At 43.3% G+C, this 23,505-nt stretch overlaps 1 protein-coding gene across 3 annotated transcripts in view; it reads left to right on the forward strand.

Annotated features, from left to right (window-relative positions):
• FRMD4A (FERM domain containing 4A) overlaps nt 1-23,505 on the forward strand; it is a 366,806-nt gene that overhangs the window by 305,755 nt on the left and 37,546 nt on the right. For all 3 annotated transcript variants that reach the window (XM_040248505.1, XM_040248508.1, XM_040248507.1), the window contains exon 14: nt 1,355-1,496. In XM_040248505.1, coding sequence (XP_040104439.1) covers nt 1,355-1,496 — 142 coding nt within the window. The remainder of the gene's footprint in view (nt 1-1,354; nt 1,497-23,505) is intronic.

Raw genomic sequence — 23,505 nt, forward strand, 5'->3', positions numbered from 1 at the left:
AGACCCTGCCGGAGACCACTGTGGGCACAGGATGTGAAGGGAGCCAGGCAGTGGTCTGCCCACATTCCATGGTTTCTCCTGTGTCAGGGACAGACTGGGCTTCCCACCATCCAGGAGTGAACACACATCACATAACTGCAAACCTCAGTGGGGAGCCTCACCTGGTTCTATCCATGCATCCCTGGCATATCGCCAATGACCACAGAAAGATGCACACGTGTACAGGTTACACTAGCACTGATAGCTGTTTTCTGGAAGTCCACGGTATAGCAGAAGCCCCTGCCTGAAGCATTATCATGAACAGATTTCCCGATGAAGAAGAAAAAAATGCTCAAATTGTCAGGGGGCACACAAACCCATCTCCACCTCCAGAGCTGGGAACTAGAGCAGAAATCTTCACTGCAGCAGTTACTTTTAGGAATGTAATTGTGAACACAGAGTCCTCTTTTGATTGCTCTGTTGTTTGCCAAAGTGGGCCGGTTAATTTGTGGAGTCAGTGGAGTCTTAACCGTAATCTGAAGACTTGGGCTCATATTTAGGTATCAAAATGGAAGCAGGGCACCATATCAGGTGCCCCTTAGTGGGAACCAAACATCCCAACAAGCATTTGTTCCAGAAGCCCTTACACACCATGCTTATACATCATGCTTGCACACCATGCTTGTAGGCTGGTAGTGTGGTCACTTCCCAACCCTCTGAGTTTTCGTAGCTCCGTGGCTAACACTTTAAGAGTTTGAACCACTTTAGAACTTACTGAAACTTCCTAAACTTACTTCAGACATCTCTTAAATCATTCACCAAGCTGACAATTGTTTTTTTCTCCTTCTTTAAGCACAAAATCCTGTATAATCACTAGTGTTTATTGACAGCTATGAAGGAGGTGGTTTGGGGAGGGGAAGAGAAGGGGGAGGAGAAGGGAGGGAAACTTTTCACTTGTCTGACTTCCTTTGACCCTCACAAAACCTTGAGCAGTAGGTGGTGTTTTCCCTGTTTCATCCTTGGGAATAATGAGGCTCCATGAGCCTAAGTCATTCCCCAAATCGGGACCCCCCCACCACCACCAAGATCTATCTGACTCCAAATCCACACTCTGTAAGCTTTCTGTACACACAGCCTGGGGGATAACAGGTTTAGAAAATTCCTAGTGAGTCACCTCTGGAGTCTTATCTGCTCCCGAGGGAAAGTTTCAGAGGATGAGCGATGGGCCCTGGGACACACACAGAAAAATGCTGCAGTTCAGGCCATGAGGCCTTTTGCTAGATCTCAGGATGACAAGCGATTGCTGTAGTCAGTGTGTCCTCGCCAGGAGGGGAGTGTCCTCCACCTAATCTGTCCAACCCGGTAATCTTTTTAGTCCAAGATCCATGCCGCCCGCAGCCTGAGTGAAATTGCCATCGACCTGACAGAGACGGGGACGCTGAAGACATCCAAGCTGGCCAACATGGGCAGCAAAGGCAAGATCATCAGCGGCAGCAGCGGCAGCCTCCTGTCCTCAGGTGAGCAGACCCCAAAAGAGGTCCCTGTGCAGCAAGGCTGCAAGCCCTGGGTTGCAGGGGAGCGCTCTGAGGGTGGGTGAGGGGGGGCGGTCAAGACCATGTGGCAGGCTTGGCGGAAGCTGGCTCTGGCATCCAGAGCAAGGTTTGCAGTCCAGCAGGGATCGGAGAAAATGGCCAAAGGTATGGGGATGGGAGGAGAAGCGGAAGAACCACACAGTGTGGGGAGGACGCACAAGGGTCTTAGAGCAGCGTCTAGAGCCTTCTCGGGGCTAATGGCCAGGAGTGTCTGCTCCAGGGGCGGAAGGTGGGATCCCTTGGGTGCCACTCAAGGAGGTTACCTAAGAAAGGGCCGAAGGTCCAAGTCATGGCGCTGAATGACCTGCACTGTGTTCCCAGGGGAACTTCTTGAGGCTTTCACAAGTATAGAAAACTCTTGATCATTTGCAAAGTCTTGCTGTCTGGCGCCTTTGGAAAAAGGATCAGTAGGTCTGATGCCGTCTGTCTCTGCAGGGCCCTGGGCAAGTGTTTATCTTCATGCGATGTTGGGAGGGGCAGAAATGCCCTGAGGTTTCAGGTCTGGTTGGATTCAGGAGAAGGGACCCCGTTTGCTGAAGTGACAGGAAGGGGAGTGGTTTGAGTTGGGCAGGGAATCAAAGAGGAGGAGGCAAAAATTGCCTGAAGGTGTTACAGAAGTATAATATGCTGGTCACCTCCCAGGCCACACGGTCAAGGCTGGATTATTCTTAGGGCCAGTGTCCTCTTCCTTGCCTCTGAGCCAGAGAGTGAAACAAGAAGGCTTTGCCCTACCTTATCTTCCAGAGTCATTTCTATACAGCTGGTGGCAGCAGACAATAACAAAGTGAAATTAAAAAGGAAAAAGATTCATCAGTACCCTGACGACCTAGAGGGCTGGGATCGGGGAGAGGTGTGGCAAGATCAAGAAGGAGGGGATATATCTACAGTTATAACTGATTTGCACTATTGTATGGCAGAAACCAACACAACATGGTAAAGCAATTATCCTCCAATTAAAAATAAAAAAGAAACTTTAAAAAAAGGAAAAATACAGGAGTAGGGAGAAAAGCTGAAATCTGTCTAGTTAATTTCTGGGCTGGTGGAGTCCAGTCAGAACTGGAACACATTCAGACCTGAAGGGCAAGGGTGAGGATGGACAGGCCTTTGTAAGGTCCCGAGGGACCCACGGCCAGGTGTTCACAAGGCCATGGGTTTTATAAAATCTGTGAACATAATACATTTAGCCACCAGAATTATATAAGTGTCAGGCCCTACACAGTTGGCTCTGCCTCTGCTAGGTCACCATTAAGGATCACTGTCAACCCCTCCCTGTCTTGGATCCTTAAAATGTTTTCATCAATACAATGGTCCGAGTAATCATTATTTCTGAGGCTTACAGTGTTCCAGGGAAGACCATGGACAATGCTGTAGCAAAGAGAATGCCTTCCAAAGTCCAAGACCCCTGCCTGGAATTTCAGCCATTCCTGATTCGCTGCTGAATGAGGGAGAGCAGGGCCAGCACTGTGATTGTCCCTGAGACACTCCCCTATGTGCGTGCTCAGTTGCTAAGTCATGTCAGACTCTTTGTGACCCCATGGATTGTAACTTGCCCAGCTCCTCTGCCCATGAGATTCTCCAGGCGAGAATACTGGAGTGGGTTACCATTTCCTTCCTGACCCAGGGATCGAACCCACATCTCTGGTGTCTCCTGCATTGGCAGGCATCACTGAGCCACCTGGGAGCCCAGAGTCTCAGATTTGAGCCTGGATTCATCTGCCCACCATCCTCCTAATCTAGCCCCTATGAGGCTGACTCTTCCTCCAGCCTCAGCTAGGGGCACATCCCTGCTGTGGTTTCATATCCACTCGGAAATCCACATTCTTTCTGCACGTGGTATGTTATACCCAGGAGGAGAATAGATTCTTCCAGCTCGGGTATATCAGAACTCCTTAGGAGGTTCCTTCAAACTCAAATAGCTGTGTACTATCCCTGGAGTGTCTGATCTATGAGACTGGGGTGAAACCGGAAATTTGCCTTTCTAGCAAGTTCCGACAAGTTCCCTGGTGCTGTTGATGCCGCTGGTCTGGGGACCTTGCTTTGAGAGTCTCTCTTCTTGTTGAAGAAGAGAGAAAAGCCTGAGGTGGGTGTACAGCTCAAGATCAAGGAACCTAGGTCTCCCCACTTTTACCAAATGAACCTAACTAGTTTTTTTTCAACTATTTCTTTGGCTGCATTGAGTCTTAGCTGTGGCATATGGGGTCTTCATTGCATTGTGCAAGATCTTTGCTTGCAGCATGCAGGCTTCAGTAACAGGGGCGTGTGGGCTTGGTTGCTCCTTGGCATGTGGGATCTTAGTTCCCCAACTAGGAATTGAGTCCACGTCCCCTGCATTGCAAGGATTCTTAACTAATTGACCTCCAGGGAAGTCCCTCCTCTCCCCACTTTCACACCTATGTCCTGGCCCCCTGCAGGGGCCTTTTGTCTCTGGCAGCCTCCAGGGATGCAAAGCTAACAGCAGGTACAGAGGAACAGGTGAGCAAGAGCCCCAAAACTTCTAACATGGAACAACATTACTCAACCATCAGAGATGAGATCCAAGCAGTTTTAATACTAGGAAGCAATTCCTCTCTGTTATCGCCATCAGCTTGACAGTAATCAATCCAGTGGGCTAGGAGATGAATCAACTGCTGAATCCACTCCCACACCTAATATCTTTATCCCAGGATATTAGAGCTGTTCTAACTTAGTGATGAAGACCCCATGCAAAGCTGTTTGGAAGTTGATGGAAGCAACCGGGGTCCCCTGACAGCAGCATTCTGCAGTGGCTTCATCGGTAGGACCGAGGCCCTCTGGCTTTTCTCTGCCTGCCCTCTGCTGCTCAGCTAAGTGAGAGGAAGGCTGGGTGGAGGAGAAGGTGGGGAGGTGTGAGTTGTGCCCGTGACCAGGCCAGGGAGCATGTGGCACTCGACCCAGCCCTGTGAGTTAGATCTTGAAGAACTGGCCTTAAATACAGAGGCGGAGGCTCTGTGGGGAGGTTTCCCTCCTAACTTAGGAAAGGCCATGGGTCAGTGGAGGGAGAGACCGTGCACCGGAAGTATTCCATCAGCCAACACAGGGGACTTCTAGGACCTGTACGTCGGGCCATTGTGGCCTCCGGTGTGTGCTTGCTGCGCCTCTGACTTTCCATATGCAGGAGAAAAAGATGCCTTCTCCTGAGGCCTTGTGGTCCCACCTGGAAGGGACGGTTGCCCATCCCCCAGGTGAAAATATAGGCTGGCTCCCCACCTGTGCTTTTCATCCTCTAGACTCGGGGTGCCCAACCTCTGGGCCACAGACCAGTACCTCCCTCAGATCAGTGGCAGCACTGGATTAGAAACAAAGTGCACAATAAATGTAATGTACTTGAATCATCCCAACCCCCTCACCCCTGCCCCGAGCCCATGGAACTGGTCCTTGGTGCCAAAAAGGTAGGGGACCACTGCCTTAGTGAATCCTTCTCACCTGCACATTGAGAGGCCTAAACTTTAGTGATGGGCTTGCATAAATGAGAGAGCATCAGTCTTTCTGGATGGACCTGATTTAAACACTCTTTTATGATACTTGCCAAAACTGTGATCTACCTCTCATTCAGGAAATAGGATACAAATAACCCAGTGTCCTATTTGATCAGTTATTTTTATTTCCTTCCCCTGTATTTTGTATTTGTGTGCAAGTCTGACTCTTTTCGACCCCATGAACTAGAGTCCACCAAGCTCCTCTGTTCATGGGATTTTCCCAGCAAGAACTAGAGTGGGTTGCCATTTCCCCCTCCGGGGGATCTTCCTAACCCAGGAATCAAACCCAAACCTCCTATGGCAGGTGAATTCTTTATCACTGACCTGGGAAGCCCACCTAGTGCCTCATTAAAAAAAAAAAAAAAAAAAAAAAGGTGGTGTCTAATAGCCCTGAAAAACATTTTGTAAAACTAATCATCACTCGAAAATCCTTTTTTCTAGCTTAGTGCCTGACACCCAATAGTTGCTCCATACATGATTTTTTTTTTAATTTTTACATTATTTCCCCATAACTCATTTATTTGATGACTGGAAATTTGTACCTTTTGACCCCCTTCACCTATTTCCCCTGCCTCTGACAACCACCAGTCTCTTCTTTTTATCTGTGAGCTCAGGGGAGGTTATGGGTTTTATTTGTTTGTGTTTAGATTCTATGTATTAGTGAAATCAAATAGTATTTGCCTTTCTCCAGTTTATTTCACTTAGCATAATGCCTTCGGGGTCCATTTATCTTGTTGCAAGTGACAAGGTTTAATTTTTTTGTTGTGGCTGAATAACATTCCATTGTGTGTGTGTTACAAAGTCACAATTTCTTTACCCATTCGTCTACTGGTGGACACTTAGGCTGTTTCTGTGTCTTGGCTCTTGTGAATAGTGCTGTAGTGAACATGGGGATGGAGAGATCTTTTCCAATTAGTGTGTCATTTCTTCAGATAAATACCCAGAAGTGAAACTGCTGGGTCATGTGGTAGTTCTATTCTTAGTATTTTGAGGAACTTCCATACTGTGACATGGTGGCTGCACCAACTCACATTCCCACCAGCCGTGTAAGGAGAGCTCACTTTCTTTTTCTCCACATTGTTGCCAACATGTGTTCTTTTTGATGACAGCCATTCTGACAGATGCAAGGTGATTTCCCATTGTGGTTTTGATTTGCATTTCCCTGAAGATGAATGATTCTGGCTATCTTTTCATTAATGATACTGGTCATATGTATATCTTCTTTGGAAAATGTCTCTTCAGACTCTGTGCCTGTTTTTTAATTGGATTTGTTGTTGTTGTTGTTATTGAGTTGTGTGAGTTTTTTACATATTTTGAATATTAGTCCTTTATTGGATATATGATTTGCCAATATTTTCTCCCATTCAGTAGGTGGCATTTTCTCTTTGTTGATGATTTCCTTTGTTGTGTAGAAGCTTTCTAGTTTGATGTAGTCCCATTTGTTTTTTTTTTTTTTTTAATATTTATTTATTTGGCTGTATTGAGTCTTAGTTGCCACACTCAGAAGTTCTGATCTTCCTGGCAGTTTGTGGGATCTTTAGTTGTGGAATGTGGGATCTAGTTCCCTGACCAGGAACTGAACCTGGGCCCCCTGCATTGGCAGTGAGACACCTTAGCCACTGGATCACCAGGGAAGTCCTGAGTCCCATTTGTTTATTTTTACTTTTGGCACCTCTGGTTTTGGTGTCAGATTTAAAGATATCATCGCCAAGACTGATGTCAATGATACACAGTTATTGAAATTAAATTTTGAAGGATACTAGTAAGAATCCTGCGTGTGCTGCATTTTAAGAACCTTCTGTGTTCCCAGAGTATATGGTATCTTGGTCCTTGTCAGGATCTCTCATAAACCTACCACCAACATTTTCCATCAGATTATCATGATGGTATCAGACCATCAGAGGTTACTCTTTTCCGATCAGGCCCCTCCTGCAAATACCATCCATCTTCATTCTCTTTCATTCATCCTTCCACCCTTGTCTGTCTCCAAATTGTGTTGTGACTGAGCTGTATAACCACACTGTGATATTTTACAGTATAAACATTTTTTTCCAGCTCCCGAACTTGACTAGGAACTATGCATAGCATTTTAAAAGTTATAGCCTCATAAAAAATTTTAAAAAAAATGTAAAAAAAAAAAAGTTATAGCCTCTCTCCTCAAAGAGTTTGCATACTGTGTATTGATGTAAAACAGAGATGAAATACTGTCAACTTCTAGTAACTCTGATGGCGATTTTCCTATTTAACAAGGCCACATCATTACCAAGTACTGGACTTCAGTCATTTTAAAGCAATCTGAGGTCTCAGATGCTAAAGAAATGAGGAAATGTTACGGGTATCATTAAAGAAGTCAGAAGTCCACTCTTACTAATGGCCCATTCAGGGGCTAGCATTTCAAAAAGAAACGATCTTCAGAGTTGAAATGATTTACTAAGGCTTGGGGCCAGGACCCCCTGAGATTTTCAGTGGTGACATCCAGGGCTGTCCCGTGGGAGATTTGAGTAGAGACCCTTAGAGGTGCTGAGCCTTCTGAGCTCTGTTGGATTAAAAGGGGTCAAGCTCTTACTTCCTGACATTGCACTGTATGAGATTCAGATTCTAGGAAGGTTAGGGAACCAAATCCCAAATCCATTTGTAAAGGGGTGCCGGTGGGCAGGCTTTGAAAGACGTGAGGACCTTTGTCTCAGAGCACATCTACTGAGAGATGGCCTGGCCTTCCCAGGGTCCCCAGAGGAAGGGATATGGAGGCAGCTCAAGGCGCAGCCCCACTTCCAGGCCCCCAGAGCCCTACCCACTGCCCCCATCGTGGTCTCCTCACAAGCTCTGCACCTCTGGGTACCCAGCCAGCCTGCCGCCTGACCGCTGTGGGGGAGGTGGGGGTGAGCAGGGGACGTTGTAGTCACTCTGCCTAGTTGCTCAGTCACTCCGTCCTGTCTATTTGTGACCCCATGGACTGCAGCACGCCAGGCTTCCCTGTCCTTCACCATCTTTTTCTTAAAATCGCAAAAATGGTGGGAAAGGGAGAAAAAATGGAATGACAAAATAAAAGACACAAGAACTGCATGTTGAACACACATGGCCTTCCACAGGTCCTCTGAAAGTGAGAGAGAGTCGGGGATTGTCCTAGCATTGCTTCTGGAATTTGCTATCCCAGGACAGTTCTGGTTTCAATGGGAAGGTAGGGGCTCAGGGAGATGTGTTTTTGCTTTTAGCCAATTTAAAGAAAATGGCACAGACTCTCTTAGGAGAGACATATTCTGCTTCCCCATGTAGACTGTTGCATTAACCATCCCTTCCCCCAAACAAAAAAAAAAAGTCACTGTGCATCCTTTCTTAAAGAAATAGAACAATGAGACATGTTGTCTTTTTGAATGGAAATACAGGGGCAGAAGCCACCCACTCTCTCCAAAACAGAACGGCATGTTGTGTCTATAAATAGGAATCGGGCTGTGGGATTAATGAGATGGCAGTTGAGTCATCTTCATTGTGAAGAGCAGGAATGTGGTGCAAAGAATGTGGTGATGAATCTTTGGTTTAAAAAATAAAATAAAAAAGAAATAGCACAAAGCCTTGCAGTCTGCTGGGATCACTCAACTCTGACCTTTTCCGCTCTGGGGGAAAACATGTTGTACTGAGCGTAGGGCCTGCTCTGTCTGGGACCCATCCATGTCCATGACTCAACTCTTCACACGTTCACCTTCTCTGAATGCGAGCACTTCCTGCCATTGTTGGGAAGTTTATTAATAACTAGTGTAACAATGAGGGTGCCAGCTATCTGCCATCTCTCCTTCCAGAGGACTGATCTGATAGGCACCTGCCAGGTTTATAGTTTAGGGCTGTGTTCAGCTCAGAATACACAGCCCTGTAGTTGGTATCAATCACACGATATTTGGGGGCTTTTTTCTTTTTTTTTTTTTAATGTAGATTTTATTCCTATAGTTCAAATGTATTTCCTTTATGTTTTGCAATTACTTGATATCAATTTTTTTACTGCATGGCATGTGAGATCCTAGTTCCCCAAGTAGGGACTGAACCTGGGCCTCCTGCATTAGAAGTTCAGCGTCTTAATCACTGGACCTGCAGGGAAGTCCCATCTCCATCCTTTCTCTTCAGCTCTCGATTCTACCTCTTCCCTGTATTTCTCTTCAGCTTTTTCAAGTTCTATTGTCTTCTGAAGTCTAATGATGACCAGATTCCTGGGCTCAGTGCCCTGCAGACGGGGTCAGCCTGCAGGACTGCCAGAGGGCTCACCTTCTGCCAGGGTGTGTTTATAAAGGACTGTGTAACTGGTGAGGGCTGTGAAATCTCCGTGGAATAGATGTTTCTGGCCATGGCTTGTGCAGGACAGGCCTGAGTCAAAATACTGAGAAGATAGCATGATTGTCCTTTTCTGCTTTCTCATCAGGGGCTTAAGAAAAAAAAACATGAATAAAGCCATTTATACTGATATATTTATGCCCTCCTGTGTAAAAGGAATATTTGCCTACTAAAGAAAACCAGGACAGAACGATCATCTATAGCCTAAGTGAATGACTTTGAAACTGATGGAATTTTAAACAGTGATAAAGAAAAGAGGCTTTTTGCACTCTTCCCATTTATTGAGACTAACCTTCTCAATATTGCCGTCGAATCAGAATTTTGGAGACAGAAGGATAAGCCCTGGTATTTCACAATATAAGAAATAAAAACCATGTAAGTTAACTCATATCAATAGTTTCAACTGGGTACTTTACCAGATGCTGCCAATCCTTTATTAGTTTTTGTTGAAGTATAGCTGCTTTACAGTGCTCTGTTAGTTTCTCCTGTACAGCAAAATGAATCAGCTATTCATGTACATGAATCCTCTTTTTTTGGATTTTTCTTCCCATTTACATCACCACAGAGCACTGAGTAGAGTTCCTTGAGTGCTACAGTAGGTGCTCATTAGTTTTCCCTTTTATACCTAGTATCAGTAGTGATACTGATTGATTGATCCCAATCTCCCGATTCATCGCACCCCTCTTTTCCCCGCTGAGTGTCCATATGTTTGTTCTCTACATCTGTGTCTCTATTTCTGTTTTGCAAATAAGATCATCTGTATCATTTTTCTAGACTCCACATATATGCATCAATATATATTTGTTTTTCTCTTTCCGACTTCCTTCCACATGAGTCTCGGGGTCCATCCACATCTCTACAAATGACCCAATTTCATTCCTTTTTATGGCTGAGTAATATTCTATTTATATATGTACCACATCTTCTTTATCCATTCCTCTTTTGATGGACATTTAGGTTTCTTCCATGTCCTGGCTGTTGTAAACGGTGCTAATAGGACTGCACTGAATATTGGGGTACATGTGTCTTTTGAAATTATGGTTTTTTCTGGGTATATGCCCAAGAATGGGATTGCTGGATTATATGGTAGTTTGTTTTTTAGTTTTTAAGGAGCCTCCATAGTGGCTGTATCAATTTATATTCCCACCAACCGTGTAAGGGATCCCTCTTCTCCACACTCTCTCCAGCATTTATTGTTTGAAGACTTTTTTAATAATGGCCATTCTGATGGGTGTGATTTTTTTTTTTTAATGTTGAACTTGTATCTTACAACTTTCCTGAATTGGGTTTTTAGCTCAGATTATGTATGTACATGCGTGTGTTCTTTGGATGGACATGTTCGCTCAGTTGTGTCCAACTCTTTGCGACCCCATGGACTGTACCTGCAAGGCTCCTCCATCCATGGGATTTTCCAGACAAGAATACTAGAATGATTGCCATTTCCTTCACCAGGGGACCTTCCCAATCCAGGGATTGAACCCGGGTCTTGTGCACTGCAGGCAGACTGTTTACCATCTGAGCCACCAGGAAAGCCCATGTGATGGGTGTCAGGTGAAACCCCATTATAGTTTTGATTTGTACTTCTCTAATAATTAGTGATATTGAGCATCTTTTCATGTGTTTATTGACCATCTGTTTGTTTTCTTCAGAGAAATGTATATTTAGGTCCTCTGCCCATTTTCAAATTTTCTTCTTTTTTTTCTATTGAGCTGCATGAGCTGTTTGTATATTTGGAAGATTAATCCTTTGTTCATCTCCTTGTTTGCAAACATTTTCTCCCATTCTGAGTGTTGTTTTTTTGTGTTGTTTATGGTTTCTTTTGCTATGTAAAAGCTTTTAAGTTTAATTAGGTCCCATTTGTTAATTTCTGTTTTTATTTTCATTACTCTAGGAGGTGGGTCAAGAAAGATCCTGCTGTGATTTATGTCAAAGAATGTTCTGCCTATGTTTTCCTCTAAAAGTTTTGTAGAGTCTGGCCTTATATTTAGGTTTTTAATCCATTTTGAGTTTATTTTTGTATATGGTGTTAAGGTGTATTCTAATTTCACTCTTTGGCATGTAGCTGTCCAGTTTTCCAAGCACCATTCATTGAATAAGAAGCTGTCTTTTCTCCATTGTATATTCTTGCCTCCTGTGTCATAGATTAGGTGACCATAGGTGTGTGAACTTACTCTGGGCCTTCTATCCTGTTCCATTGGTCTATATTTCTGCTTTTGTGCCAGTTACCATACTGTCTTGATTACTTCTAGTATAGTCTGAAGTCAAGGAGCCTGATTTCCTTCAGCTCCATTTTTTCTTTCTTAAGATTGCTTTGGTTATTCAGGGTCTTCTGTGTTTCTGTACAAATTGTAACATTTTCTGTTCTAGTTCTGTGAAAAATGCCATTGGTAATTTGATAGGGATTGGGTTGAATCTACAGATTGCTTTGGGTAGTATAATCATTTTCACAATATTGATTCTTCCAATCCAAGAACATGGTATATCTCTCCATCTGTTTGCGTCATCTTTGACTTCTCTCATCTGTATATCATGGTTTTCTGCATACAGATATTTTGCCTTCTTAAGTAAGTTTATTTATTTTTTTAATCAAAGGATAAGTGCTTTACAATATTGTGTTGGTTTCTGCCATACATCAGTACTTACATAGGTTTTTTCCTAGGTATTTTACCCTTTTCATTGCAATGATAATGGGATGTTTCCTTAATTTCTCCTTTTGATCTTTTGTTAGTATATAGGAATGCAAGAAATGTCTGTATTAATTTTTTTCTAGTCATATTTATTTTTGAGATCTCAAGTAACATTCTTAAAAATAATAACAAGGAGTGAAATTTTCAGGCTATCCAAAGGAGGTGGGTGTGTTTTTAAGAGGTGAGCGATAGAGCAACCTTGGCCAAAAGAGTTTTGGAGTAGGGAGTGCAAGACTGAATTGTCAACAGGAGGTGAAGAAATATTTGAAGGCAGAGTTTGGCTGTGAAGAATGGAGAGTGGTATTGAGCTAATTGAAACAGAAAGCAAGATTGAATCAGGAAGATTCATCCTTAAAATAGAAAACTAGAGAATGTCTAACTAATGAAAAGAAGAATTCAAGAGAAGGAAATAAAGTATGATCTAGAAAGCAAATCACTACAAAAGAAAAAAATAAATGTCAGAGCACATGTAAGCATTGTCTTTAGATAAAAGTTGTAACACCTCTTCCCTTGAAACTAGAGGGAAGGAAGAATGATTAAGTTATATATAGGTTTTGGGATTTGGTAAAGCTTAGAATTAAATTTCACCCTTCTGTTTTAATTTTATATCCTATGACTTTACTGTTTCTACTGTTTCCCCATCTATTTGCCATGAAGTGATGGGACCAGATGCCATGACCTTCGTTTTCTGAATGTTGAGCTTTAACAACTTTTTCACTCTCCTCTTTCACTTTCATCAAGAGGCTTTTTAGCTCCTCTTCACTTTCTGCCGTAAGGGTGGTGTCATCTGCGTATCTGAGGTGATTGATATTTCTCCTGGCAATCTTGATTCCAGCTTGTGCTTCTTCCAGCCCAGCTTTTCTCATGATGTATTCTGCATATAAGTTAAATAAGCAGGGTGACAATATACAGCCTTGACGTACTCCTTTTCCTATTTGGAACCAGTCTGTTGTTCCATGTCCAGTTCTAACTATTACTTCCTGACCTGCATACAGGTTTCTCAAGAGGCAGGTCAGGTGGTCTGGTATTCCCATCTCTTTCAGAATTTTCCCCAGTTTATTGTAATCCACACAGTCTAAGGCTGGACATGAGTCTGAGTGAACTCCAGGAGTTGGTGATGGACAGGGAGGCCTGGCGTGCTGCAGTTCATGGGGTCGCAAAGAGTCGAACACGACTGAGCGACTGAACTGAACTGAACTGATGACTTTACTGAATTTATGGTGAGCTCTAGTAGTTTTCTGGTGGCATCTTTAGGATTTTCTATGTGTAGTATTAGGTCATCTACAAACAGTGACAGTTTTACTTCTTTTCAAATTTGGATTCCTTTGATTTCTTTTTCTTCTCTGGTTACTATAGCTAGGACTCCCAAGACTATGTTGAATAATAGTGGTGAGAATGGACCCTCCTGTCTTGTTTCTGATCTTAGAGGAAATGCTTTCAGTTTTTCACCAGTGAGAATAATGTTTGCTGTGGGTTTGTCGTATAGGCCTTTATTATGTTGAGGTAGGTTCCCTTTATGCTCACTTTTTGGAGAATTTTTATCATAAATTAAGTGTTGAATTTTGTCAAAAGCTTTTTCTGCATCTATTGAAATGATCATGTGGTTTTTATTCTTAGTTTGTTAATGTGATGTATCACGCTGATTAATTTGCAGATATTGAAGAATCCTTGCATCCCTGGGATAAATCCCACTTGATCATGGTGTGTAGTGCTTTAAATGTATTCTTGAATTCAGTTTGCTAATATTTTATTGAGAATTTTTGCATCTATGTTCATCAGTGATATTGGCCTGTAATATTCTTTTTTTGTGATATCTTTGTCTGGTTTTGGTATCTGGTGATGGTGGCGTCATAGAATAATCTTGGGAGTGTTTCTTCCCCTGCAATTTTTTGGAAGAGTTTGAGAAGGATAGGTATTAACTCTTCTCTAGATGTTTGATAGAATTCGCCAGTGAAGCTATCTGGTACTGGACTTTTGTTGGAAGATTTTTAATTAGTTTCAATTTCATTACTTGTGATTGGTCTGTTCATATTTTCTGTTTCTTCATGGCTCAGTCTTGGAAGGTTGTACTTCTTTAAGAATTTGTTCATTTCCTCCAGAGTGTCCATTTTATTGGCATACAGCTGTTTGTAGTGGAATCTTACAATCCTTTGTATTTCTCTGCTGTCTGTTGTGGCTTCTCTTTTTTCATTTCTAATTTAATTGTCTTGAGTCCTCTCCCTTTTTATCTTGGTAAGTCTGGCTAAAGGTTTATCAATTTTATCTTCTCAAAGAGCCAGCATTCAGTTTTATTGATCTTTGCTACTGTTTTCTTCATTTCTATTTCATTTATTTCTGCTCTGATCTTTATCATTTCTTTCCTTCTCCTAACTTTGGGTTTTGTTTTGTTTTCTTTGCGGGGGAGGGGTTCTTCTTTCACTAGTTGCTTTAGGTGAAGAGTTAGGTTGTTTATTTAAGATCTTTCTTGTTTTGGGGGGAGGATTGTATTGCTGTAAACTTTACTTTTAGAACTGCTTTTGCTGCATCCCACAGATTTTGGGTTGTTGAGTTTTCACTGTCATTTGTTTCCAGGTATTTTTTATTTCCTCTCTGACTTCTAGAGTGATCTCTTGGTTATTTAGTAGCATATTCTTCAGCTTCCATGTGTTTGTGGGTTTTTACAGTTTTTCCTGTAATTGATTTCTAATCTCATAGGGCTGTAATCTGAAAAGATGCTTGATATGTTTTCAGTTTTCTTAAATTTACCAAGGCTTGATTTGTGATCCAAAATGTGATCTATGCTGGAGCACACTTGAAAAGAAAGTGTATCCTACTGGTTTTTGGATGGAATATCCTATAGATATCAGTTGAGTCTGCCTGGTCTAATGTGTCATTTAAGGCTTGTGTTTCTTTATTTTCTGTCTGGTTGATCTGTTCTTTGGTGTCAATGGGGTGTTAAGTCCCCCATTATTATTGTGTTACTGTAGATTTCCCCTTTATGGCTGTGAGCATTTGCCTTGTATGTTGAGGTGCTCCCATGTTGAGTACACAGATATTTACAATCATATCTTCTTCTTGGATTGATCCCTTGATCATTATGTAGTGTCTTTCCATGTCTCTTGTAACAGTGTTTTATTTTTTAAAGTTTATTTTGTCTAATATGAGTATTGCTACTCCAGGTTTCTTTTGAGATGCTGTTAATTTTTTAAATAAGTTGCTCAATTCTCTCTCCTCCTCCCCCTATTTTTCTTTTTAATTATCTTTGTACTTTTCACCCTTTGGTAAAAGTGCCAATGAATCTTTTTTTTTTTCCTTTCTGAGTCCCAGAGATTCTTAGCTGCCACCAAAAGGTGTTTATTTTCAAACTGCTCCCATTTCAATACTCTTTAACATGAACTATTTTATTTTTAAAATTTCTGACCCTAATGAAAAGTTTTCCGGGCATGAACTTTTCACGTTAAAAAAAATCACATTTCATTCCCTGAGACGCTTTCCAGAGATCACACATTTATCCTGAAATCTGCCAGGTGGCTCTATTTCCCATGTTCTCTTAGGACATCTTTTCTGTAAGAAATTCATAATTGAGGATTTGTGAGGCAAATAAATATCTCTCATCATAAAGAAGGGTTCAGACCTTTCCCTCATATTTATTCCTGGGGTATCTGCCAAAACTTTTCCTTACAGCTTTTATAGATCTGCTGGGAATATGCCTTCTTCCTTCTTTTTTTTTTCTTCCTAAAAGTCTAAACAGACAGATAGTCATTTCCTTCCCTTACTTTTAGGACAACGGATTTCTTTCTTCTTTGGGGGACTGTTTGTTTCAAATTTCCCCCTGCTTTCAGAGAGGAAAGCACCCCTTCTGTCTCCTGAGGTCAGCGGACTGGTCATCAAAATTCCATCTGTGTAAAAACAGATGAGCCTGGTTCCTGACAACATTCTCTTCAAGAGGATGCATTCTCATATCCGGTGTGGAGTAGCCCAGAGTCTTTTGAAAGACTGGAGCCCATTCTCCATCTCGGCCCAATGAGCACATCCTTCCCATTTGCCGGCGGAGCAGGGAGCTGCTGTTTGTGTGAGTTGGCCTTCTCCTCACATCCTGCCCCAGGGAACCAGCTGCCCGTTGGGTGACAACTGGAGTTTCCCAGCTGGAACCTCTGGAAAGTCCTAGATGCGGTTTCTCCAGAGGTGGCAGAACAAGTTTCCTCCATATCCCTGCTGACAACATCACTAGCATCTGGGAGTTCACTCCAGAGATTTCCCAAAGCCCATTGAAAGTTACTCTGTGATCTTGAGCACATCATTCAAACTCTCCTGGCTGTGTTTGGTTGGGAATTGTCTTCTTAGAGTTCAGATCTTTTTCTCCCCTTCACTGGCCAGTTGATGAATTACTGATTTCTATAAAGGATTTGAATTGAAATATGATCATCTGATAGACAAAGACAAAAGATATTTTCAATCTGGGCTCATTCAAAGAGATGTTGACTAGGCAGTAAGATGAAAGGTTTTCCAGAGAACTAATCTGATGCTGGTCTTTCTGGCAGTGGACCACAGGGAGACTCAGCCTCCTCAGACTAGACTTAGGGACCTCATCAGCCCTGCAGGCTGATTATCTTATTGGCCCTGGGATGTAGGCTCACTCCTTATATGGCTGCCACCACCTCTCCCATTCAAGTGCATGGTTTATTTCCTTCCTCCTGCTAGACAGTTTTTTGTGGCCAAACCCAAGGCTCTCTGAGAGCTGGGCTTACATCCGGTTACCTGTCTCCCCATCTCCTGCCCCCACCGTATACACAGACTTCAGAGACTTCTGTTGCTTCATTGGTGCATTGGAAGGACCCATGGGCTCCTCCTCCTTCTTTCTGCCTATATGTTCCTCCATACATCCTGCAGAAAGGGTCTGTCTGGGTTTGGAGAGACAGAAAGGACTGCATGCTAACAATGTTACAGCAAGACAAAGTTCCTCCCCTCGTGGTATTTCCATCCTTAGGATGAAATAGACCAAACAGGAAGCTGGAATCCCAGCTCTGCTTCCTTGTGTCCTGGTGACCACTTCTATGGAAATGGGGTTAATGTTTTTGTGAGAATGAAATGAAGCAGAATATGTGGGAAGCTCCTGTCAGGGGTTCTGTAAAAATCCCCCCTTCCCTTTTTTCTCCCATGTTTCCTGCATGTGGACCTCCCACTAGCTTTCTGCGTTTCCTGCCTGTCCATCGTTCTTCCTCTTTACATTCTGCGGCTCCTCAGAATCAGGGTGCCAACTCCTATCAAAAGTCGGTGAGACTGTTTAATACAAGTAACTGCAAATATTCATGTAGTGCCTGTGATGTTCTGAGCTCTGGTCTAAACATCTTGCCAGCACTGTCTCCTTTGCTTATCCCAACTTTTGAAGAAGTCCTGCTTTCATTCTCACAGTACAAGGGAGGTAACAGATTGAGAGAGGTCATGTCACATTGCCGAGTCCTCACAGCAAGTAAGTCACAGAGCCAGGACACAAGCCTAGACTTGTTAACTCTGAACTACTAGATAGTAGTATTCTGCCTCCAGAGGCCACAAGACTAGTAGAAGTTTCTCAAGGTGTATTCACAGCACTCTATCCTTATAACCTTCGTGCTGCTCGAAAATTTGACACCAAGAACAAAGTATTTATGTGCTACTTAGATCTAACACAAATATCCATAATCACTCCTGTTTTTCCCAGGGTTGCTACATCAATTGATTATTTTTGGACAGCCCTTTCCAAGTAGCACTTGGCTACTGTTTGTCAGTCTATACATTTTGAAATATCACTCTTCTGGCTCCAAGAAATTGCCGTCCATCTTCATATATCATTAACCCCAGACACAGCTCAGATTAAACAGTGTGCAAGTCGACAGTTATTTGCTTTGGTCTTTTGATAAGATGCAGAGGTCAGTCCTTTAGGTGCTGGTCGATAGTTAGACATTCCCTTTTGGTGTGAAGCACTCTGTAGCAATAGCTGGGAGAGGGACCAGAGCTGCCGCGATGTGTGTCTGCTCTGGAGGCAGGGATGGGAGAGAAGAGGGGAGGAAGATGACACCGTATGTAAGGTTCCTTTTGTAAGATTTGTAAAACTGACTCCTAGAGGTGAGCGGGAACTGCCTCAGGAAGTCGTTTATTAACAGCTTATTTACCAGAGAGGTATACCGTGTTTCAGCATTTACTCACATAACAAATCACCAGCCACAGGTGTTAGTTTCCACAAAAATCCCCTGGTCAGCAGTGTCTGAGGTACCGGATTCTTTGAGTTTGGAGAAATCTTAGGGGTTAGTTAGTTGGTCATTTTCTAGTTGGAGACATCATGGTTCTGAGAGGTTAACACCCCAAGTGTGTGTGTGTGCTCCGTTGTGACTCCATGGGGTATAGCCTGCCAGACTCCTCTGTCCATGGAATTTCCCAGGCAAGGATACTGGAGTGGGTTGCCATTTCCTCCTCCAGGGGAGTATTCCCAACCCAGGGATCAAACCCACATCTCCTGCACTGGCAGGTGCGTTGCTCAACACTGAGCCACGTGGGAAGTTCTTACAACCCTAGATCTGCCACCATGAAGACCTAAAGACCTTCTAGAACTAACACCCAAAGATGTCCTTTCCCTTATAGGGGACTGGAGTGCAAAAGTAGGGAGTCAAGAAACATCTGGAGTAACGGGCAAATTTGGCCTTGGAGTACAAAATGAGGCAGGGCAAAGGCTAATAGAGTTTTGCCAGGAGAACACATTGGACATAGCAGACACCCTCTTCCAAAAACACAAGAAATGACTGTACACATGGACATGAGTACATGGTCAATGACAAAATCAGATTGATTATATTATTTGCAGCCAAAGATGAAGAAGCTCTAGACAGTCAGCAAAAACAAGACCAGGAGCTGACTGTGGCTCAGATCATGAACTCCTTATTGCCAAATTCAGACTTCAATTAAAGAAAGTAGGGAAAACCACTAGACAATTTAGGTATGACCTAAACCAAATCCCTTATGATTATACAATGGAAGTGAGAAATAGATTCAAGGGATTAAATCTGATAGACAGAGTGCCTGAAGAACTATGGATGGAAATTCATGACACTGTACAGGAGGCAGGAAGCAAGACCATCCCCAAGGGAAAGAAAGGCAAAAAGGCAAAGTGATTGTCTAAGGAGGCCTTACAAATAGCAGTGAAAAGAAGAACAGTGAAAGGCAAAAGAAAAAAGGAAAGATATGCCCATTTGAATGTAGAGTTCCAAAGAATAGCAAGGAGAGATAAGACAGCCTTTGTCAGTGATCAGTCCAAAGAAATAGAGGAAAACAATAGAATGGGGAAAACTAGAGATCTCTTCAAGAAAATTAGAGATACCAAGAGAACATTTCATGAAAAGATGGGCACAATACAGGATAGAACTGGTATGGACCTAACAGAAGCAGAAGATATTAAAAAGAGGTGGCAAGAATACACAGAAGAACTGTACAAAAAAATCTTCATGACCCAGATAACCATGATGGTGTGGTCACTCACTTAGAGCCAGACATCCTGGAATGTGAAGTCAAGTGGGCCTTAGGAAGCATCACTACGAACAAAGCTAGTGGAGGTGATGGAATTCCAGTTGAGCTCTTTCAAATCCTAAAAGATGATGCTGTGGAAAGTGCTGCACTTAATATGCCAGCAAATTTGGAAAACTCAGCAGTGGCCACAGGACTGGAAAAGGTCAGTTTTCATTCCAATCCCAAAGAAAGGCAATGCCAAAAAGTGCTCAAACTAGTAAAGTAATGCTCTCACACACTAGTAAAGTAATGCTTAAAATTCTCCAAGCCAAGATTCAACAGTACGTGAACCATGAACTTCCAGATGTTCAAGGTGGGTTAGAAAAGGAAGAGGAACCAGAAATCAAATTGCCAACATCCATTGGATCATTGAAAAAGCAAGAGAGTTCCAGAAAAGCATCTACTTCTGCTTCTTTGACGACGCCAAAGCCTTTGACTGTGTGGATCACAACAAACTGTGGAAAATTCTGAAAGAGATGGGAATACCAGACCACCTGAGCTGCCTCTGGAGAAATCTGTATGCAGGTCAGGAAGCAACAATTAGAACTGGACGTGGAACAACCGACTGGTTCCAGATACAAAAAGGAGTATGTCAAGACTGTATATTGTCACTCTGCTTATTTAACTTATATGCAGAGTACATCATAGAAACACTGGGCTGGATGAAGCACAAGCTGGAATCAAGATTGCCAGGAGAAATATCAATAACCTCAGATATGTAGATGACACCACCATTATGGCAGAAAGTGAAGAAGAACTAAAGAGCCTCTTGATGAAAGTGAAAGAGGAGAGTGAAAAAGTTGGCTTAAAACTCAACATTCAGAAAGCTAAAGTCATGGCATCCGGTCACATCACTTCATGGCACATAGATGGGGAAACAGAGGAAACAGTGGCTGACTTTATTTTCTTGGGCTCCAAAATCACTCCAGATGGTGACTGCAGCCATGAAATTAAAAGATGCTTGCTCCTTGGAAGAAAAGTTATGACGAACTTAGCATATTAAAAAGCAGAGACATTACTTTGCCAACAAAGGTCCATCTAGTCAAAGCTATGGTTTTTCCAGTGGTCATGTATGGATGTGACAGCTGGACCATAAAGAAAGATGAGTATCGAGAATTGATGCTTTTGAACTGTGGTGTTGGAGAAGACTCTTGAGAGTCCCTTGGACAGCAAGGAGATCCAACCAGTCCATCCTAAAGGAAATCAGTCCTGAATATTCATAGGAAGGACTGATGTTGAAGCTGAAACTCCAATCCTTTGGCCACCTGATGCAAAGAACTGACTCATTTGAAAAGACCCTGATGCTGGGAAAGATTGAAGGTGGGAGGAGAAGGGGACAACAGAGGATGAGATGGTTGGATGGCATCACCAACTCAATGGACATGAGTTTGAGTAAACTCCGGGAGTTGGTGATGGACAGGGAGGCCTGGCGTGCTGTGGTTCATGGGGTCGCAAAGAGTCGGACACGACTGAGCAACTGAACTGAACTGCACTATGTTGGAAATCCAGATGTCTCTGATCCTTCACAGCTGCTCTCAAAAACAGCAGATCCCCATCTTGTTCATTTCTAAGGGTCTGAACGTGTGACCTGGGAGTGGTGTTGCCTGTGAAAAGGCATGTGTGTGCTCACATACCTGGAAATGGATCGATTGTAGTAACCAAGAACTTTTATACCATTCACCATGTGTAGGTGCTGACTGGAAATTATTTCTGTGCTTAGAATCTTTCCAGGTGTGCTCACAATCCCTTAGTTTGTAAGACGCTCATTGCCCTGAGCCCCTGAGGCTCTTCTGATTGTGTTTCTCCCAGGATTCATTCTCTTCTGTCACTTGATAGGATGAGGAGTGAATGTCTGCCTCCCAGTTTCTGGCTGTCTGGCTCGTCTACCTTTTAGATGCCACACCTGCCTTGCAGGGATGTCTGAAGGGTAACAGCATCAACATCATAGAGCACTTGGGGCTCCTTCTTCTGATGCCCTTGAGTTTCTTTCTTTGGTGCTGTTACTGGTGCACCCTTGTCACTGGGCACTCAGCCGCCTCCCCCCGTGGTTGCCATATTTGCCTGGTTGCAGGTAAGAGCCCCATAGACTCAGATCCCATAAGCTCCAGAAATGAGCAGCTGTAAGAACTCAGCACACTTGCCTAGATGGTGCATTTCCTTTTCAGAAACAGAGACACTGGGAAACTCTTTTTCAAATGCGTTGTGACAAGAACCCCAGTGCAGAGCTGTCTTAGCTAGAGAATGGTGGAGTGGGGAGCCCAGGACCTGCTGAACTTCCTTGACCCCCATCCCACCCTCATCCACCCTAAAAAGTGTAACTAGAAACCCAGGGGCTCAAGAAACAGAATTTGAGGTGTCCAGACTTCTTTCTCTTCTTCTAAAGATGAGCTTTGGAGCCCAAGTGGCGGCACAGAGAGCTTCTTTTCCTTGGCAAATGGCCTCCTGGAGCAGTGGCGAGAAAGTCATTTCAATCATATCTCTCTTTCTGATTCTACCCAGTGTGTACCCATGTGAGTATGAGCGCTCACTCAAGTCTACCCTAGATACAAGCTAAATGCTGAATGTGTGTGATCTCATTAATCTTTATTTTATAGACATCCTTTTATTTATTTATTGACCACACCACATGGCATGTGGAGGAGAGATCCCCTGGAGAAGGAAATGGCAACGCACTCCAGTATACTTGCCTGGGAAATCCCATGGACAGAGGAGCCTGGCGGGCTACAGTTCATAGGGTCGCAAAGAGTTGGACACGACTGAAGTGACTTGGCACGCGTGGCATGCAGAATCTTAGTTCTCCAACCAGGGATGAAACTCAGGCCTCCTGCTTTGGGAGTGCAGAGTCTTAACCACTGGATCACCAGGGAAGTCCTCTCATTAGTCTTTTCAGCAGATTGAAGAAGGCAGGTCACTTGCCCAAGGTCACTCATCTAGTGAGTGGTTTAGAATACAGACCAGATCATTTTACTCTCTCCTCGCCATCTAGTTACCATGATAATAACACTCTGCATGTCTAGGCCAGCCAGCTCATTTACAAGATTTAACTTGGTGCCTGGCACCATATTCCTACTGAAGCAACTTCAAAATTAAAGGTGTGAAACAGTGCCAGCCAAGTGTTAGTGGTGCCCAATATGGAGACAGCTCTTGAACCAGCACTCTATCTTATATGAGCTTGGTATTTAGGCTAATTATTAGGTTGTTGTTCAGTCACTAAATCATGTCCGACTCTGTGACCCCATGGGCTGCAGCACGCCAGGCTTCCCTGTCTTTCACTGTCTCCCAGTTTACTCAAACTCAAATTCATTGAGTCAGTGATGCCATCCAACTAGCTCATCCTCTGTTGCCCCCTTCTCCTGCCCTCAGTCTTTCCCAGCATCAGAGTCTTTTCCAATGAATCAGCTCTTTGCATCACATGACCAAAGTATTGGAGCTTCAGCTTTAGCATCAGTCCTTCCAATGAATATTCAGGGTTGATTTCCTTTAGGATTGACTTATTTGATTTCTTTGCTGTCCAAGGAACTCTCAAGAGTCTTCTCAAGCATCACAGTTCAAAAGCATTAATTCTTTGACACTCAGCTTTCTTTATGGTCCAACTCTCACATCCATACTTGACTACTGGAAAAACCATAGCTTTGACTATATGGACATTTGTCAGCAAAATGATCTCTCTGCTTTTGAATACATGGTCTAGGTTTGTCATAGCTTTTCTTCCAAGGAGCAAGTGTCTTTTAATTTTGTGACTGCAGTTACTGTCCGTGGTGATTTTGGAGCCTAGGAAAATAAAATCTGCCACTGCTGCTGCTGCTGCTAAGTCGCTTCAGTCGTGTCCGACTCTATGCAACCCCATAGATGGCAGCCCATCAGGCTCCACCATCCCTGGGATTCTCCAGGCAAGAACACTGGAGTGGGTTGCCATTGCCTTCT

Source organism: Oryx dammah, unplaced genomic scaffold, assembly GCF_014754425.2.
Source record: "Oryx dammah isolate SB20612 unplaced genomic scaffold, SCBI_Odam_1.1 HiC_scaffold_10, whole genome shotgun sequence".
Classification (NCBI taxonomy): domain Eukaryota; kingdom Metazoa; phylum Chordata; class Mammalia; order Artiodactyla; family Bovidae; genus Oryx; species Oryx dammah.